Genomic DNA, 21,262 nt, shown 5'->3' on the forward strand with positions numbered 1-21,262 from the left:
AGCATGTGCAAATTTGGGGACAGAGTCTGGTCTTGTGATTCTTATCCCGAATTAACCAAAAAGAAGATATATTTTTGGAAAGGATAGGACTCATAAATCCAAGCATCCCTATATTTTAGCACCTGATCTGCTCTCTGAACTCCAACTGAATAGGTCTGAGTAGATCTCATATTGACTAAGAGGATCTTAGATATTCACTCAAATGAAGATCGTAGGGCTCACTTCAGTGTTAGAGTATAGACTTCAGTGCCATTTGTGATGACCTAGGGGACCCTTCCAGGCCTCCACAAACTACTGCAGAAGGGCACGGCTCTTGAACAGTTCCTGCATTGTATTTTCCAGTCTTGTGGGGATATTTCAGGGGCACAGGCCCCTCTCTGTAGCTGTCTAAACTGAGATATCTTCATCTGTGTGGAAATACTTGTAGCTCAGGTTATATAACTAAACATATCTTCAAACAGATGGCTCAGCAGCATCCATTTGTCTGATTTAGGGCGAACTGTATACGTTGTCCAAGTGTAAGTGGAAGGATGTGCTTATCAAGCTCTGAAATTCTGCACTGTGGATGCAGAACTAGTGCATAGCTATGTGACAAGTGTGATTGGTAGTGGTTAAACTGGTAGAATCAAAACAACTTTCTGTGTAAGCATATGCAGAGAAGGTAAAGGCTGCATTACAGTATGAAGATAGTCATGAGATAGCTGTAAGGATCATGAATGATATACGATCATAATGCTATACAAGCAGAAACACATTTTCTATCTGTAGAAAATAGGAAAGTAGAGTGGGAATGTTCTTCTCACCACACTGTTCTTTTAGGCACATAGCAATAGCTTTAATCCACCTCCATTTCCTCCTCCTGGTGTTCAACTAACTCATTGTTTTCCACGAGTGAGCCACTTTCAGAGTTTGTCCTCTCTTATTAAGGCCATTAGCAATTGACTCAGTGGACCCAGCTGGAAATTACAGGCAACTCCCTTCAAAATCCAGTTAGTTCCATAACTCCCTTTCCCCGTACTGAAACCACCACCTGAGAAAGCTGTAGCCAGCAGGATAGCAACTCAGTACTTACGGCCCCCTGCGACTGCAGTGAGTCCCCCTGTTCAGCATGGATCTTGGGAGGGAAGGCTGTAAGGGAGCTATTGCCCAGAATGAAGAAGAGAAATTTCTGAGCGAGGCTGTGTTCTTTTCTGCCTAAACCTCAAGTAGCCTGAAACTGCAAGGGGCTGGAATAGCAGTTCAGCAGCTTGTCAGGATTTTCCCCAAGATTTTTCTCATTCCTGGACAGCATATCAAAAAGTTTCAGATATGGAAAGAGAGTAAGATTCCCAGGACCTAATAATCGACTTAATTCCTGCCCAGTGCATAGCCTAGGGGTGCTTTCATACACCTGCACACCTGCAATTCTGTGGGCTGGGGAGGAGGCACAGGGCAGGAGGGACAGGGATTTAGGAGAGCAGATTTTGGGTAGAACATGATATACAGTCTGTTCTTCTACCCCCCAAAACTCTAAAAGGCAAAATCCATAGTCTAGGAAAACTAGCAGAATCATTAGTTCCACAAATTTTGAAGGCTTTTTGATGTCTTAATCAGACATCTGTCACATCTATCACATCTATCTCTTCACTGGAGACCCTCTTTTGTGAACAACATATTATTTGAAGTTAGAAATGGACTTTGCGAAAGATCTTTTATGTGTGCTCTCCAGAATGTCACATCATTGTTCTTCAACACTCAATTCCATTTCCCCTTGCATTGTGGGATCTGAGCTTCCTCTTGCTCATAGGACAGTGCAGGAAGGTAGGTTCTGGAATAAAGTGATCGGGGGAGAAGTTTTTGGTGAGAAGGTGCTATACAGGGTTAGAGATTTGCCCATCCCATCCCCCTGTTGGGAGATCCATAACAATAATAGCAGTTTTTCCCAGGTCTTAAGAAGCTCCTACTTAATTTTAGGGTAATTGTTATGGGGGTGAAAAAATGGCACATTTTTGACTAAGTTTCTTGTTCCAGTCTGAGAGGACTCTGCAGCTCTCCAATACATGCTCTTTGCTTGGATTTATTTTTAGTAAGGTTCTCTTTATTTTTTTCTTCATTTTTTTTCCAGATATCTTTTCATAAAACTAAATTAAACTTGCAAAGAAGGGAGAGAAAATCAGTTCAGTATTTGCAATGAAGTATAAGACATTTCACTCTGTTACTTTAACTTAAAAATGGGCAAAGGTAAAGGAACAGAAAAAAGGTCCTGGAATATAACGGATCTATGACCCATCTCTAAGAACCGCTTCCAAAAAACTCCCTTCCATCAATCCCTTTTTAAATATAAAGGAGCAGAAGAAACACTTTCAGCATTTCACTGGAGTGAGTATGCAGGAGAATACGGTGGGAATAAGTTTAGAAATATTAAGAACTCAAATTCAGACCCCTTGATGTTAACAGCTTTTCTTGCCAAGAAAGGCCTTTTTTCTCTACTTAGAAATCCCCACTACAGAAATCCCCACTATACACATATGCAGCTAGCACAAGACTCTTTTCCTAGCTCTGATGCAGTTTGGACAGGAGAGTGTAACTGGAGTGCATTGCATATATTTTCTGCTCCTTGGTGATCAGAAGGAATCAGAAGGAATTAAATTAGACGTTAGTCTCAAATTAGACGTTAGTCTCAAGCATTGGAAGGCTGCCCAGGGAAGTGGTTGAGTCGCCATCCCTGGAGGTATTTAAAAGACGTTTGGATGAGGTGCTTAGGGACATGGTGTAGTGGTGGTCTTGGTAGTGTTAGGTTTACGGTTGGACTCGATGATCTTAAAGGTCTTTTCCAACCTATACAATTCTGTGATTCTGTGATTCTGTGATTCTGTAGCATGTCCCGTGTGTCATTCCCCCCCCCCCCCCCCCCCCCGAAATGGATTGATGGATGAGAAAACAGAGCCCAATGCACTGGGTTGAGATGAGGGTTTTGGGTTCTTTGGTTCTGAAAGTTATAGGATGTGGGTATGTATGGGAAGAATAGGAGCCCCAGAGGCTAAGGAAAATAGACAGAGGGCTCTGCAGCCCCAGGAGAATGGTTTCTGCTGGGAGCTCAGGGCACCACATGTCTGACGTATTCACAGTGCTTCTGGTAGTTCAGCAGAGGAAGACAATATTTAAGGCCCAGTATACTCTGAACTCGTCTGCTCTCTGAAGAAATAAAAAGGTGAAAAAGATGCACATGGTTTTCTTGTGATGGATCTTGGTCCGCTGTGAATATGGGGAGGCTGTGGACATGCCATCTTTCAATACTGTCCACTGTGTAGCCGCATGTGACTACTGCCAGCATGACACATATGCACTGCCTTTTAGTGGTGTGTGATCCATTGCATGGAGGGACTGATGGGATGCTTGCTTATTATATTTCTTTCTGTCCTGTATACCAGATACTGGTTTTAAGCAACATTCAAAAACGTTTGTTGATGGTTCTATTTTTACAGTGTTTTGGCCGTGCTCAATATACTAAAATCACATGAAAACTGAGCAACAAATACATATTTCCAAACTGTGTGTGTCATGGTCTGCACAGTATGTGCAGTCAAATTGATAGCAGTCATTGTATCTTTCAAGCTCAGTAACTCAGGCATCAGAAGACCCAGCTGTATTTTTTTCAAATTCTAACTAGATTTGTAATGCATGTGGTAAATATCTGCCCTTTCAGAAACACAAATTCACTTCTGCCAAAATAAGCATTAAGAATACTAATGCAGGTCAAGTAGTTTACTGTTGGTATGAGCAACAGCATAAGTAACCCATAATTTGAAGCTAAAATGAATAATGAGTAGCTGCCATTGTACGATTTACAACTCTAAACAAAACAGAACGGTGTAAGGAAATCCAAGAAAAAGGTTCCTGAAAAGACAAAAGAAAAGAACATTACAGCTGAGTTGCTTTTCTTGCTTTAGGTGTGACACTGAGGTGGGAGAGCAACTGCGGAGGTGAGTGGAGCCTCAGATAAAATATTGCAAAACCTATAAAACCTGATAAGAATAAAGAAGCCCTGAATTGCTGCGTGAACACTTTTGAGCTTAAGGAGCTGACTCTGAATGAAGTATACTACCTCCAGTTTCCCACATCTCCTGGGACAGCTGGTCAAAAGACTGGTAAGACCCTGTTAACAGAGCGCGTAGAGTCAAATTTGCCACCATATGTGGACAAATCTTTTCTCTGAACAATATGCACCGTGCTGTTATAGTCAGTTTTAAGCTATTTCTAAGTCAAATGGGTAAAGCAGTCTGGGATGGCGATCAGTGGCTAGAAAGCTAAGTTGAGCTCTGGCTTTTTCATGGACTTTATGTGAGTTTGGGGACAAATAATTTGATCTCCTGTGACACAATGATTGTTAATAACTTAATAGAGGAAGCAAAGTTATGCTTTCCAAAGAGAAGTAGGAGCATTAGAGGCCTGCAGCTTCCTTGACCCAGGAAAGGCCAAGGATCTGCGTTTATTGTACAAGGGCACTATTCACTCCCTGTTTGCCCTCTTTTACCTTTACTTGTCTCTAAAGCTGAATTTCAGTTCATACTGGAGACATTGAGTGAAGTGCATTTTTATTATATGCCTCAATTCAGATCAAAATGTCAAAACACTATAGGAAAGTAATCTTTATTCTTAACCACAAAAAGGAAATGCATATACTTGAAAAGTCCGTCCTTGTGAAATGTCTGCAGCACTTTTGCAGAGGCAAGAAATTTAAGTACTGAGTACTTTGTCTTGCAAAGAGACTGCCATTGAATAATAATTAGTCCTTGTAAGGTAAATAAATCCAACTTTCCTTCCCTGCATGCCAAATAGGGTCTTATGGCTTCAGGATGCTGGGATGGAGCTCAGGGTCCGACAATATGCCACTCTAACATCTATATGCGTGGACATCAGCAGTCCTGAAACACTTGTGGTCCTCTGTCTCCAACATAGTGAGGCACAAAATTATGTCATGTTGTTTCTGTTTGGCATTGTTATTTTATTAACAAATGCTCTGTCCCTTCCCTACCACAAAAAACCCCAACAACTACTTCTGCTACTGAAAACTGATGTTACAAAACAAGGCAGAGGAAGGTTGATACCAAAATGAAACTCAACAAAGAAACTGTATCATAAAAAGGTGTTCTCAATCTCATTGATAAAGACAACGGTCTCTCTGTGTTCATCTTCCTTCCAAAATTTTGACTTAAATAATTTTTAATTGATTTAAGTCAAAGCTAAAATATGTATGAAGTACAACTTACCAGTGTACAGATTTTACCCTTCGTTACTGTCCCTTGGCAACATTTTCAGCTGCTATAATTGCTGTATTTGGTCCATCTATGGATTATGGAGTACAACTCCAGGAGCTGTACTTCCTGGAGAATAGTCAGTGGGTCTACTTGGGTAAGATAGGACATAGATTAAATAAGGATGGCAGAACTGGCACCTTAAGGAGCCCTGCATTTTTATGTAGATTTCTTGGATCTACTATTGCATTTCATAATAATTATTTTTCAATTAAATTTTCTGCAACACCATCACAGTTGTATCTCACTTTAGTCTCTGATAGTGAAACAAGAAAGGAATTTCCCTCTCTTGTGGTCAGTTCTGCTTGCTTTACCTCTTGCAACACCTATATTGAAATCACAAAGGCTCATACTAGTGAGGTGAACATGAATTGTCCTGTAAAGCTTGGTTATAACACTTAAGTATTAAATAATAGTACTTAGCACTTATGCAACATAATGCCTTATAATCTTCAAAGCACTTTACAAATCTTAACTAGTTAATCTCCATAGCAGCTCTGCGTGGTAGGTTATGAAGGCCACACATTAAAAATCTCCCCCAATATGAGCTTGCCTGCATAATAAGCCTATGTGAAAAAATATCGGCACAGTTATGTCCCCGAAGTCATGAGTGTTTAATTTTACTGGACTGTAACATGCCTTGCCTTCAATAAATTAGTTCTGCTTTCTTATCCCATTGAAGGTAAAACCATTATACCCTGCAGCATGGCTCAGCACACAGTATTATCACAATTTTGAGGATATTTTTTATTATTAAAACTCCTGGAAGCAAATAAGAAGCAGAGAATCTTAATTTTATTTAAGAAATCAAGTTTCTAGTGCCAATGATTGCAAAGAAAGTGTATGGGAAAGGGTCAGAAAGTCTTTAAATTAGACTGAAGCACTCAGGAGAGTAACTACCATTTTTAGCCACTTCTTTTGAAAATGTGAGGTTTGTGATATTGAGATTGACTGGCAAACAAAATATCCTTATACTCAATTTCACTGGGGAACTTAAGCCTCCAGAGAACCCACTTCATTTTTGGAAACAGTATGTTTTTCTAGCTCAAATTTTCTTTGAATTTTCATGTTCCAGAAAAAAATAATATTGATTAGTTATTGCTTTAGCCTGTTTCAGATCTAAAATTTCCCATGAAGTGGAAATACTGCTTTTAGTCCACCGAAATAACGCTAACTTACTGATAATGTCACAAACACCACTGGTTCCAGTTTTTGTTAGTTCTGCTGGAAAACTTTTTAAAACAACATTATGGTTTGAAGGTAACATTATAATTCTATACGAAGACCAAATTCACCAACCAAGGATGTAATTTATTAGCTTATGATTACATCTCAAGCATCTCCATAGAAAATAATCCTCTGAAAAGTGTTTAATCTTTTAATACCTAGTGTAGAGAGGAAACAATGGCTTTGCCTGGTGAGGCCTTCTTCCAAGAGAAGCAGGTAGAAAGCAGAGTTTTTGTGAAAAATGAAAAAAAAAAATCATCAGTTTTCCAGAATGTCTACTGAGACAGTGCAACGTTATTTATAAATACAGTATGATACTTTCCCTCCAAGACATCAGGCAACTTAATGCCTTCCTTTTGCTTTCATCTACAACTGTCTCTCTCTGTAAGCTTGTAACATGAGAGCTGATCCTTTGTAAGAAGGAAGCTCTATGATATCATGAAGACTGACCTCAATTCCTTATTTCCCTTCTGCTTCAACCTGGAAAGTTTTGTTTCCTTGTTTTTCACTCTCTTTCTTCCTGACTTTGTTTTCCTTCCTTTTCTTTTAATTTTTTCTCACCTTTGGAGACAAATCACAAATAACCTTTGAAGGAATAATTAGCAATCTCTGTGACCCTATGGTAAAGACCTTTACCTGGTTCACTATTAAAGTGCTTATTGTAAACACATACAAGTAGTTCAGTACCTTCAGTACTTTGTGCGATGCTGTGCCGAGTTCCCTGCCTGTCATACTGGCTCGTATTGTTTCATCGCATTCTTCTCTGTCTGTAATCTCTTATACATAATTTATAAGGTCTTGGGACAGGACTATCTTTTCAGCTCGTGTTTATAGCACTAATAGTGTCGGGGTCCTGGCGCATGGCTGAGCTGCTGTGTACTTGTCTAATAAACACCTATAAAGATAGGAAAGTATAGAAACAATCTGCCATTTTTAGACTGCTTTAACAGGAATCGGTGCTGGAGTACGGGGGGGAGAAACATTATTCACCCTCAACACTCTCGGGATGGGAAGCCTTGCCAGGCAGGACCTAGTCACAAAGGTTAGCTTTGAGCTTAACCTTTAAATGAGCAAGGGCTAATCCTCCTTGGCCGCTTTTATCACCAGCAGAGACAGCACAGCTCCCATCAACCTCGGTTTACAGGAGCTCGCCGACCCTGCTGTTCCCCCCCCCCCCGCCCTTAACGGAGCATCCCACCATCCTCATCATCTCCATCAGCACCACCCTCCTCCTCATCTCCTCGCAGAAGACGCCCAAGGGATGAGACAAGACCTCAAGGAGAAGAGTTAACAGGGGAATTGATAACCCGGCCTTTTTTCCTCCGCCTCCTTCTGCTGACTAGGGGGAAAGGGGGGGGGGGGATCGGGACCCATCGATCGGGGGTGGCCCCCGGCGGAGAGGCGCGGGGAGGGCTTCGCCCTCCCCGCGCCTCTCCGCCGGGGGCCACCCCCGCGGCTCGGCCCGGCCCGGCCCGGCCAAGCGCCGCCTCCGCGGCGGGATGCAGCCGCCGCCGCCCCGCGGGTGCAGGTAAGGAACCGGGGAAGGGAGGGGGGAAGGTGGCCGGGGGGGATGCAGAGGGTCGTGTGTCCCCCCCTCCCCCGCCTCCTTTCGCCCCATGTTACCCTTAGAGGGGAAAAAAAAAAAAAAAAAAGGTATGTGTGTGGGAAATACTACTAAAAAAAATAATACCCCCCCCCCTAAAACCACCCCAAAAAAGCGCCGCTGAGGGCTGGCGGCGGTGGATTTTTGTACGTTGAGATGAGGCTCTTCAAAACGCTGCACGCCGAGCCGGCAGTCGCCCCTGGGGCGCTGAGCCACCCCGGGACGGAAGGATTTAACTCGTTTTTTTCCCCAGCCACCCCCCCCCCCACTTCCCCATCTGAATTGAATGGAGCCGCGGGTTGCGGAGCTGGGAACTAGCAGGGATGCTGGCGCTGAATTTGGCGTAGCCTTTGGGAAGGGTAGTTTTTAAGAGACGAGGGGGGAATTTGCAACAGAAATAATAAGTTTCTCTGAGGTCGCCTGATTAATTAATCATGAAGTACGCACTGTGCGTTGGCAAACAGTCCTAAGCAATGATCTGGAGCAATCCTAAGCCGTAATAGTTAATAATTTCTTTTTTTTCCTTTCCTAGAAAATTCGAAATACCTAAGTATTGCCTTTGTAAATCCACATAGAGCCCTCAGCGTTGCAGAGTGTTCGCTGCTTAATGAATGTTTGTAAAGGGATTTTTCATTCCCACTGAATGTCAGTGGGAGCAGCCAGAGCTCAGGCAGTCGGATCACCCGCTCCTTTTCTTTTGCAAAGAAAGAAGGAGCAGAATTACTTCAGCAGCACTGCTGTGTTGATGTAGTGCACGGGATGACATTCCCTGCTGATATAGTTGTTCAGGTGAAGCGTGCTTCTGGAGTTTATGATTTTGAGCACGAAACTCGAGAAACAGATAAGAAAAACATGCAGCAGTCTCTACATGAGCAATAGAAAAGGTCCTCTCGGGACTTTTTAATGCCCCATAATGGACCCTGGGGGGGTTGGGTTTCATTTTTGTAATTTGCTTTCAGTCTAGTCTATCAACATATTTATTTCAGTTATATATGCTATTTATAGAGCCTCTCTTTGAACCAGTGTATTTTTATTTACTGTTTTCCTTCTCATGTTATGTTTTTGTAATGGATTGCATGCTGAGATATTTCAGTGGTGCTGCTATTGTTTAACTTGCGGAGATGTGCATTTTGGGCAAATTAGATTCATGTAGGTAACAGTGGCTGTGCATTTTAATATCGCCTCTGGCAAGGAGATCTTCAGACATGCACGTTTTCAGACATGCATATAATGCTAAACTGAACTTGGTGAGAAAAAAAGTAGAAGTAACGTCATAATTTTCTGCATTTTCTAAGGCAATCATTAATCCATAACTGAAGGTATAAAGCCAATTCAGAGTTTGAAATCAGACCCGCATCAAGGAACAGATGATAAACACTTCCCATGCAAACACTCAGATTTGCAGGTATTCTGCCATCCATTCTGGATGGATGAATCAGAATATGGGACGGCACAAACAGCGTAAGGCTCTGTTCTGAAAAAAGTTATGTGCAAATTCCTGCCTTTAGTTATTATTAATAGGCTACCTGAGGTCAGTAAAATGATTTACAATGCCTAAAGTTAAGCAGATATCCGTGTCTTTGCAGTACCAGGATCTACATGGGCATGCTTATAGGTAATAATAGATACAGAATAATCCTGTGTGGCAGGAAACCACGGCTTGAGGGCTGCACAGCTCTTTAATTTGTAAAGACTAAAGAAACTGAAAAAATACTTTGGACTTTTATATGCCACGAAGTAATTTTTTAAACAGTTTTTAAATGAAAAATGAACTCCTTTTGTTAAAAAGTGCTTAACAGTAAAGACACTGGTTCTTCAAAAGTTATGTATGTACCTTCATAAATGGAGACAGAATTATCAACTGAACGACTGGCAGAAAAAAAATCTAACTATTGAAAAATAAAATAAATATTTGTGTCGTAGCCAGGCTTTATGTAATTGACTAAACCTCGTGTGACACAGAGTCCTGCCTGATTTTTTTTTTTCCTCAGAAAAGTTTAGGCGTAACACAGTTGGACTAAAGGCAGTCTATATTTTGGCTTGTGTTTTGCTGTTGAAAAATATTCAATTTTGAAGAAAACTTTACATTCAGGTCTACATGTAATCATTTCTGAAAAATTAATTACTTATGGACCAAAGTTCTTCTAAGAAAGTATTTCTATTGATGTCCAGATACTGATTTTTGTAGGTATCAACTCTTGTTCCCCATCATACAATGATTTCCTGGAAAATATTGATTTTAAGAAAAAAATTGCATCTAATCAGGCCATGGTATTAAAATATTTTCTAAATGGAGAACTTTAATGGTGTTTCTATGAAATTTCAGCTCCCTCAAGGAGCTTTTTCTTTCCATGCTGAATAGGAAAAATTTCTTTGTGTAAAAGCCTTTCTTTGCCATAAAATAGAGGGCTTAGAAATATCAAGTTATATAAAAAGGTATCACTCATACTATAAAGCATTTACAATGAAACAATCTTTCAGTGAAACTCTGGTGATTTGTGGAAATGAAGGATATTTTCTAAGGATTTTGACTACAGGGATGCTGAGCCTTCACACTGCTCAGTCTACTACAGCTACGACTGGAAGAACCTGTGTCCATGGCAGCAGCCACACACTTCATGGAGGGTTACACCTCGACCTTTTAGTAACAACATAATACAATTTTTCTGTGTCCAAGTCTAACTCTGAATCCTGATAGGATTACTGTTGTATCTTCAGATGCCTTTGTCAGCTGCGTAAGCACTCAATCACTATTAGGTAGTACTCAACCTTTTGTCTTTGAGCACTAACCTCACAAACATGTGAGACACCATTTCTTTTTCAAGAAAGCAAATATAAATACATGACTTTCTATGACTAACAATTACAAAAAAATAAAAGCTAATCAGTCAGATTTTTGAGTTTTGTAGGATAATAAAAATGTGATACTGTCTTTGCTCTCATTCTGACGGTCATCTGCTGAGGATAACTTGATAAATATATAACTAATTCTAATAACTCATACTGTCTGCCACAAGACCCGTTCTTCTTTAAAACTGTATTTGGACAGTATACTGAACACTGAATACATTTGTATACTGAAAACAAATATGAATATTTTAAGATAGGAAATTATATGTTCAGCTATAATAAACATGTGATAATCAAGAGTAGTTTATAAAAGGTATCAAGAGAATCCACTTACTACTTCTGTAATTGATTGTGCAATATTTTATATTTAATCTTGGGATCAAAGGTAACCATTGACAGCCTTAATTTGGGATTGTATTTGATAATGTGCTGCTTATCTTTCTGTCACTAAGATATTAAGTTTCAGCAGAAGATGTATTTTCAAGTAAGTGAATGTCTCTCTTAAGTCAGTTTGTAAATTGTTTTAATTGGGGAGGCTTTGTATATAGCACCAAGTACAATGTAAGTACTGACAGTGGTGAGCTCTATGGGCAGGAGAAAAAGGAGAATTATACTGCATAAATTGAAACTAGTCCATCTGGAACAAGTACTCTAAATGCAAACCCAGAGTGTGAGGAAACAGAAGGAATTTAGAAAGCTATCATTCCAGAATTGTAGGATGACATTAAGAAATCAAATATTCCTATGACTACAGTTTGGCATGAAGAATGCAGACATATGGAGAGGATACAGAGAATGACAACAATACTTGTAAAAGACCACCTAGATTGATTCATCAGGGAGGATGAAAAGTACTAAATATTTAATGCTTCATTAACTGCTAGTAAATAGGGGAGAGAAGGCAAGATAACTGTTTATAACTGTCTGAGAGATACAGTGACCAAAGAGGGAAAATAGCTACGTTTAAAGCTTATGAGTAGCGTGGCATGGTCAGGGGTTTCAGATACTGATGCAGTGCTCTTAGGAAACAAACAAACCTGCTGAAACTCAGGAGGAAATTAGTTTAATAGCTGTACTAATTTAGCTGTAGAAACAACCCCTGTGTTAAAGAGGAATAAACATTGTGAAGCAGTCTTTTGGCCTTTCATTTTTGTTTTTCTATAGCAGGTCACTAAAATCTCGCTTATAACTCGGAAAATTGAAGTTTTGTACGTCATAGACACACAGAGTCACAAGTCTAGATGTCGGGGCTTCATCTCCCTCCCCCAAAGCCGCATCAATTGCATCAGTGTATTTCCTGACAGGTGCTTAACGAACTTGGGTTTTTAAGACCCCATTGATGGAGGCTACATGACCAACCCAGTCTAGAATCGTTTCCAGTGCTTTTCTGTCCTTCATCTTGTTTTTAAAATGCCTCACCTGTATCTTCCTTGCTGTAGTTTAAGCCCACTATTTTTTGTCTACCCTTCATTTTGGAAAAGAGATTATACCCTCCCACTTTGCAACAGCCCTTCTTCTATGAGAAGATGGTCCTCTCTTGTCCTGAGAGGACAAGATCCATCCAAGAAACTAACATCTTTCCCAGAGGTTTACTTGATTTCTGATCTCTTAGAGATTTACAATGATCTCTGATCATTGTTGTTCTCCTCTGTAATATTTCCAGTGGGTCTACATAGTTCTTGCTTGAAATCAGACATAATACTCAAACTGATATATCAGCAGTGCCAAAAGTAGTAGGACAGTTTTATGTAACTTGCAAGTATCTGCCCTATTTCTGTGTGCTGGCATTCATTTTTTTTTGCCACAGTATGTTGCAAAAAACACCATAACACCATAGCATGTATGGTGTTAAATCTGTGAAATGTTACAGCACCCAGATCTGCTTCTGTAGAACTGCTGCCAGTCATCCCATCCTGCCTCCGTCAGCCTTTATTTGTGCAGTCAGTTATTCTTATCTAAATGAAATGCTTTGCTTTTGTCTTTTTCAATCTGTCAAAACACTTGAATTCTAATACCATCACCCAGTGCGTTTGAACCCTTGTGAGTCTGGTCCATCTTCAGATATCATGATACTCTCTCATCCATCATACAAAGAAATCACTGAGGAGCATCCAAAACAGACTTCCGAACAAATTTCTCTTATCCTTCCAGTAAGATAGTGAATTGTTGATAACCACACTGTAAACATTCTCTTCCAAATGGTACCAACTTCTACTGCAATTTCATCTAAACCAACTGTCCCTCATTTGTTTATGAGAATACCAAGAGACTGGGGATTGTACCTGTTGCCCACAGTTTCTCAAAACTAATTTCTGGTTCTAATCTCTGAGACTGGCTAATCTGAGGTTGGTGCAATCAGTTCCCTAAGTACTGTTTATTAGACTAGTTGTTTTGAAAACCCTGAACTTATTTAAAAAGCACCAACCTATTCTTTCCATTCCATCCTAATTTCTTTTCCCTTTGTCACTGATGTATTGGCTGCCTGGTGGCAATTAACATGAATAGTGAAGAAGAAGAAGAAAAAAACCTAAACACTTCGGTCTTCTCAGCACCACTTATTATTGGATTTTTCTTCTCACTTAGCTGACCAAATTTTTCCTGGTCCTGCCTTCTTTTCTAACATCCGTACAGAGTGTTTCTGTACAGGATCTGAAGATGCACATCAGTGCACATCTAGCACCAGGGATTCTTGAGTGTGTGGGACCCCAGTAGGAAGGAACCCTCTTTGCTGGGAGCTGATTTAAGAGTTTTGATGTGATAGTAAAGATGAACAGACACTTAAAGGGACTGTGCAACTTCTGCATGAGCATGCTCTTTTCAGTGTTTTTTAATGGCAAAGGGTCTGTGTTTGTCCATTGTCATCTTAGCAGAATGTTACCTATCTACAGAATGGAGTTTATGTACTTAGTCAAAGGAATCTGTTTACAGTGCAACCTTTCAGCTACGTAGACTATGACCCTAAATGCAAAACAGCAAGGGGAATATTAAATTATTAACTGATCCAAGAATAGGATGTGCAGTGAATAGTACTAGGTTTTGGCTGGACTGGAAAATAAAGCTAACAAAATGAATGTGATGGTGAATGGTTGTCATTCTGAGTACCTAGAGCTTGCACCATAAACTTCTTTAGTCCAAGATCTTGAAAGAACAGCCTCAGTGCTTTCAATCTTTCATTAGGGCAAGGTTCTCTCTATTTTTCAGTAAGAAAAAAAAAAACAATAGGGACTTTATTTCAATTAATGAAATTACTTTAAAATGCTAGGTTTGCAGCGAGCATTTCAAATAACAGTGATTCTTGTCAAAAGTGTCTTGGCTCTTTGTTTTTCACTTCACTCCAAATTTTACTGGAGGAAGGGTCCTGAATCAGGACTTCAGCTCTGTAAGAATTTAGATATGCTGCACAGAGGTCCCCTTGCTCTGATTTCAGGCTGTGAATTTTCATGGCATTATAACTGTTCATGCGTGGGTGAAATTAATTACCGGAGTTGTTAGCCTTATGTAAGCAAATAATCTTGTCTTACTAAACTTTCATTGCAGCTAGTTTAACTATTCACGGCAGGATTCCTATTATTTTGTTTCATTATCTTTTATTTACTAATAAAGCTGGTTTAGGTAATGATTCATATCTGGAAGCAATTTAGTATGTCATCATGCTCCTATTTGTTGCCTTCATTAATGAAATGAGAAAGCACTGTCAATCAGAATGGACGTTGTTACTACAATTTATAAATTCAATCCCAAGAGTAAGCAAAGTTCTAATAAAGAAATCTTAGGTCTGTTTTTGAGAAGGGCTGCAATGAGGTTTTGCAGTTGGAGATTAATTGAATTTTTGTATTTAATTGCTTGGAAAAAAAGACTGTGGTTTATAGATGACCATTAGGGCTGTACACTTAGCTTTCCATGGCTACTTATATTTGAGTGAAAAGACTGGTAAGTCTGAAGCAAGTTGGAAGTAACCTGAAAGTCTTGCTCACTGTATAGATAGTTCTCCCTGTTCTGTAGACGAAGGGAGAGAATGCAAATTGGACTACCTCACTTTCTACCTCGCTGTCAGTATCAGCTACAGCTGCACGTGTTATTGCTGGGACATAGGCCTGGCCCTTGTGGTTTATACTGTTCGATTTAAGGCCAGTGATTAATTAGGTTATTGCATCCATAGCTGGAGTTGCATGCGTAACCAAGATTTATGTTACTGCATGCTGTAGGAACATAGAGAGACACAACTCTGCTGAATTTCCTAGATCTTTGAAGTAGGAGTTCTCCTAATCCAAAATAGGATTGAGAATTCCCATCAGTGTGTGAAGTGTAACTAAGCGGGGCCCTCATTAATAGACTGAAATCCTGCATATCTGACTCTCAAACTGAGTTGAGTAAATTCCTGCTGCTCATGAAAGGGTGAGAGAAAATAGGCAGTGGCAAGAGAGGAGACAAAAGGAAAGCCTGTGGCTCAAATTAATCAAGAGCAATTGATTTGAAGACCAATAGGAGCAATGCAGGATTTGATGACTACCGTGAAAATCACAGGATGCTTCCAAGAGGCCATTGACAAGAAGTTTGGAATGTGTTCCAGGTATTGTGACTGGCCTGGAAACAGAGGCAAGGAGGAACTGAACATGAGCCAGGGCAAGACTTCACAGTACTATACATCAAATGAAAACAGTGGTGGTGACGTAGCACATGCTAAGGTAGTCGGAGGAAGATGTGAAAATCTTAGTTGGATGGGAGGGGTAACTTGAGGTGGATGAGGAGGGCTGCAAGGGATTCAGGAGAACTGCAGGAAGGTGTGGAAAGTTTTGGGTAGGCTGGGGCAGAGGCAGAGTTTTTGGTCTGAACACTACCTCCTGCGCTTCAATGTTAGGGCACCCCTTGCATCTGGGAGCCAGCAACTCTTCTGTCCATTTGAGGATAAAGTATTTAATACAGTTAGTCAAAATTGCAAGTCAGACGCTTTCAAGAACAAATTAAAAAAAAGTCTGGAAAAAAACCCTCCAAATAAAAATAATCCTGACTTTTTAAAACGTTGGAAACTGGGATGATTAATTTTTGGTTGTTGTCATTTCAAGGTCACGTGTTTAAATGTATTTATTACTTCAGCAGTGATAGCAAATGTCCAAGCAACATGACTTTCCTTAAAGCAGTATTCTTGAAAAGTTAATTATCTAAAAGGTTTCAAAATGTTAATGGAAAAGGAAGAAATTAGATTACCTTGGAGTAAGGGAACTTTTAGTGAGATGTGTAGCTATGAAAATATATGATATCATATGTTTGTACAATTCCTTTTACCTCCTGGAAAGCTGTAATATTTTAGTTTATTTTTTATTTTGCCTTTTTTTTTTAACAAAGAAGGAAAGCAACAATGTAGGAAAGAGTCAATGGAATATAACCTATTTACTTTCAAACAGTTTTGTTTGTATACCACAGTTACATGTGATGGACTGGTGATCCATTTCCCTGCAAGTTCAAGAGAAATGACACTACAACTTTCATCCAGTTTTCTCACTTCATAGATCAGCTGCAACAAGGGCCTGTTGTAGTCTCACGAATGGCCCTCGATGAGCAGGAAGCATGGAAAGGGAAGGGAATTGAAGGGAATGAATTCCCATTGATTTCCCATTGATAGGGGATTCCCTTCCCAAGATAGGAATTCCCATTGAAGAGAATCCTGCTCTTCGTTTGTTATCCAAACTGCTTGTTTGCAGGAGTCTCGCATTTCTTAAGCTGCATCCTCGTTTGGGGGACTTGTCAAGACTTGCTGCCGAGTGACTGAACAGCTGGGTGCCAATTTCCTGCACACTCCCTACTCTGCAGCAAGTCTCTGCGTGAACCCTTTGACAGGAGCATAAGCTACCGCACAAGAAAAGAAGAATTGAGCATGGGGAAAGTGTGCCCATAATTACCACCTTCTGCTCTTCTTCTGGCTGGCTTGTCGGACAGCTTCCAGGTAACTTAACTGAGAACTGGAGCAGATACTGAAGCAGTGGGATTTCTGGACATCTTGGATTTTCATTTCCTCCTTTGCAAAACAGACTTTGCAATTATCCTGGAAGTTACAATCCAGAAGCTGGATGAAGTGAACATTTTCTACAATTTATGTGCAACAGAGACGGTGTCTGGTACTTTCAAGGCAAAAAAAGTTGTAATGGTTGGGTTTGTTTATAAAGAGAAATAGAGCTATTGAGTTTGGCTGGAAAAGTTACACAGTTGTAAGTTTGGATGTTTTCAGTGCCGTTAGGCTTGTGTGAAAGTAGTACAGCTGCGGGCCAGGCCAGACTCCACAGGTTTCTTGCCTTTCGCAAACATAGAAACGAAGAGGTTTATTGCTAGGACATTTCCCTGCTGTGCTGCAGAGTAAAACCTGATAGTGTTATGGATCTCGACTGGAAAGTCACATTGGCAAGTCTAATTTCATCATGTGACTTAATTATCTACAAAATATAAACAATCAGCAGGAATGGAAATTGTAATGAAATGGTAAATGGAATCATTTGTATTTTAGTAGACTACTGTTATTCTGATTATAACCAAATTATTATCTTGACAATGTTTATTAAGGATATCTAAAAATAATAACCTCTAATGCAGTGTTGTAATACATGAGTCTCTAGCATGTCCCGTGTAGCAGAAGATTCAGTATCAGTCCCAGTGAATGAGAAAGTTAAAGGAAAATCTTAATGGTCTTGTGATTCAGTAGGAAACTAAGCCAAATTTCAGCCTACATTGGAATTCAGTAAAGACATTTTAGGAAAAGTATGATATAGCATTGTATCAATGGGAAAATACTTACCATCTTCTAAGTCCAGTGCAAGTTGGCTTTTGTGTTTATTTAAAATATTCAAATTAACCTTCAGTTCAGACAGCTACTTCTGTAGTTGGCATAAACTGGAATTTCTGTAGCATTTGGAATTCAGTATGAATGATTGAAAACATTCTCCTTTTTTTCTTTTTAAAAACTGCAAAGATTGAACAAAGAGCTTCAAGTGGAAAGATAAAAACACTTGGAAACACTGAACCATATAGTAACCAAACATGAAACACAAACTAGAGCAAGGAGCATATCAGATGGCAAAATAAAATAAATGATTGTTAGTCTTTGGAATTTCTACTTATAAGTAGAGGATTTCTAGGCAGTTCAACAACAAAATAGAGTATGTTTTGAGACAGAGAAGAAAGATAGCTGCAGACATGAAACACCCAATTTCTTTTATTTAAGTGTCAAATAAGAAAAAAAGAATGGAGTTTTAACTCTAAGGAATAATTATTTGAAATTACTGCAACTAACCCATCCTATTTGACAACATAACTTGAAATGGAATTCTGAGAAAAGTTCTGACTGAGTAACTTCTGGCACATGTAATACCATTTCAAGTCTGTGGTTCAATACTGTCTACTTCTGTTGTTCAGTCTGTTATAGTTTTCCACTCTTCAAGATGACACTGAAAATGTGCTTACTAGGAATTTAGTATACTGTTGCTGAATTTTATATATATTTTTTTTTCCAGCTACTAAAAGGTGAGCTAATGCATCATAAAAGAAAATTGTGGATCATGCCAGAAAAAAAGAAAGTAAGGAATGTGAAAACATTGAACATAAATGCTTTGAAAGAGAGATATTTATAGGTACTACAGTCAGAATAGGCTGTGACAATTGTGACAATTTGGCCTGACCTCTTACATAGCAGAGTACGTAAAACCAGTGAAATGGATCAACTCTTACATACTACTCTTGTACGCACTTACACACACTTAACTTGAAGTACATTAATTTTTTTTTTTGCAGTCACTGGGATTAACTCGCATTTTCTAAGTTAAAAAGATTGTGCTTGTAGGACTGGTGTTTTGAAGAGCTCCCATTATTTGTTATTATACGCAGTATTTTATTTTAAATCTTTTCTCATAATAACTTATTTCAACAGTAAAGGTGACAGAAAGAAACATTTTTTATTATGATTAGAAAATGTATATTATTTGAAAATCAAGGAAAGCAAAAGAAGAACTTCTTGTGTGTTTAAAGTCTTTGCTTCTGACATTTTCAAATGCAGCCAAAGGAGTCCCTTTTATAATTTCATTGTGATAATATATTGCTTAGTTTCTTGGAAGAAGTTTGGAAACAGGCTTTAATCTCTGCTGAGTATTTGGACAATTAAGTAAGTTCTATTTTAATAATGGGAAGGAATATTTCCTGAATAAACAGGCAATTTGAATTAATTTGAGGAATGCCTTAACACTCTGAAATGTAATCTCATCAACCTCCATCAGGTACTAAAGTCCGACCTGGTTGGTGCTTAGATGAGGGGAAATCTTAAGGAAGATGTAAGATTCTGTATAAAGGGATTCAGTGTCTGCATCCACTTGGTGTTTTACATGAGCTTAGGAGTAATATTAAAAGTCTAAGAAGATACCACTTTTCAAGTGAACCATTAAACTGAAATACTTTGCTAAGAAATTAAGATAGCAGAGTGGGAGCAGAGAAATCATGGGTTTGTTGCTGAAAAATTTCAGCCAACTCATCACTTCTAGAGGGTAGATAAACCACAAATAATTCATGTGTGATTTAGGGGCGTTGGTTTCAGGGTCCAGGCTATATTTCAAATAACATACTAATAGTTTGCCTACCTGCTCACCTTAGCTACAACTGGAAAGTCTGTTCTTAACTTCCTGTTCTTAATCATTCTGCACTCCTCCTGAATACAGGCTCCGTTTTGCACCGGATAAGCTTTTACTACATTGATGAACTTATTTAGGAATGTGCATATTATTGAATAGGCACATGAAGTTATATAGTGCTCCTCAGGCAAGATGATACATTCAAATTTTTTCTTGACTTTCATGAAATAAAATCGGATCCTTTGGGTAAAGACCATTTTATAAATATAATGGCTGTTAGATGGGTGTAATGATTTTATGAATGTAAACTTACAAGGTCCTGAATTACGCATGTCTGTAAAATGTAAAGCCTATGCTACAACAGTTTGTGTTTTGGTGTACAGAATCTTTCTTGATTATGTTTTCAGGATGGAACATGAGGCTACCCAGCTAGAAAAGCAGCACGTGCATAGTGTGTATGAAAATACAGCTGCCTACTTTAATGATCTGCAGAGCAAAGCATGGCCTCGTGTTCGAAACTTTCTGCTGGAGCAAAAGCCTGGCAGTCTCGTTGCTGACATAGGTAAGCCATTCCTTGGGGTGGTGTGAAAGATTGTCTATAGACTTCCTTAGTTTATATGTTAATCGTATGTATCCTTCAGAGCAATTGTTTTTAAAACTCGTTTAAGTTTGTTTTAAGGCTTGTTTTAAAATTGTTTCTAAACTCATATTAGATGCCATATACCCCTTGGTTTATTTCCTTGAAAGTGTATCAGGTAACCAGTAAATATGGTTTTTGCCGTATATTGATTGAGCTAAGCCTTAATCTACTAGTTTCCCCACAGACTTAGTGGTCTGTCATTCCCCTGGAACCCTTTTAAAAAAATGGTGTTAATGGCTCAATTATTTCATATTTCAGTTTCTTTAGATCTCTTGGTTTAAGTACTGCTGGTCTGCAATTTCATGCTTTTCATTTGTTCTAAAAATCCTCCTATCAAGGCTTTAACATAAGAGGAATCTGATGTGATCACTGTTAAAAAAAAAAAAAAAGTTATGATCTGAGAATCTCCCTATGATCCTTAACACAGACACCAAAACCTAATTTTCCTCCTATGGCCTTGTCTTCCCTACATGTTCAATTTATATCTTGATTTTCTGTTGCATCTCCAGACTTTTTAGGGGTTTCCAGACCCTGGTGTGTTTGCTTTGTGTTTGTGTTGTGACTTTAGTGCTATACAGCACATCATTGCAAACAAGGTGCTCCTTTGCACCACTGGATTTTCCTCACTGTTTAGACTAATAAAACGCTTTTACCCAGTGAAGTGTAATAAATGTACACAATAAATTATGCATCTGCCTTATTCTGCCAGAGAAAACCATTCTTTGAAGATGTTGTCGGCCATAATCAAAAGATAATACATAATTCTGCTGCTGCTGTTGAGCAGTACCCCAAAAATACTTGATTGCTGTTATTTTGCATATGTATCTTCTTTGATATGTCTGCACCATTTTCACTAATAATCTCAGGAAATATCCTATGGCATACACTCATTCAACAGCTAGCTTAACGTGATATTTCTCAGCCAAAATTTTTTGTCACCGCAATAGAAGTCATTTGAAGCTTAGCTGAAGTCCTTTGAGGCTTTATCAGCAGGCATCACAGTGGTTGCTGAAAGCTTAAGATCACCTTGTTACAGTTTCAGCTG

The 21,262-nt window shown here is 39.1% G+C and overlaps 1 protein-coding gene across 12 annotated transcripts in view; it reads left to right on the forward strand.

Moving 5' to 3' along the window:
• Positions 1 to 21,262, forward strand: part of TRMT9B (tRNA methyltransferase 9B (putative)) — a 116,969-nt gene that overhangs the window by 87,842 nt on the left and 7,865 nt on the right. For 7 of the 12 annotated variants that reach the window (XM_075500117.1, XM_075500116.1, XM_075500121.1 and 4 more), the window contains 2 exons: positions 3,930 to 4,127; positions 19,985 to 20,139. In XM_075500117.1, the coding sequence (XP_075356232.1) occupies positions 19,986 to 20,139 (154 nt within the window). In that variant the 5' untranslated portion in view covers positions 3,930 to 4,127; position 19,985. Of the gene's footprint in view, positions 1 to 3,929; positions 4,128 to 18,473; positions 18,537 to 19,984; positions 20,140 to 21,262 lie in introns of all 12 variants that reach the window. The other 5 variants (XM_075500119.1, XM_075500122.1, XM_075500127.1 and 2 more) reach the window with 2 other exon arrangements.

This window comes from Mycteria americana, chromosome 4 (genome assembly GCF_035582795.1).
Source record: "Mycteria americana isolate JAX WOST 10 ecotype Jacksonville Zoo and Gardens chromosome 4, USCA_MyAme_1.0, whole genome shotgun sequence".
Taxonomy (NCBI): Eukaryota; Metazoa; Chordata; class Aves; order Ciconiiformes; family Ciconiidae; genus Mycteria; species Mycteria americana.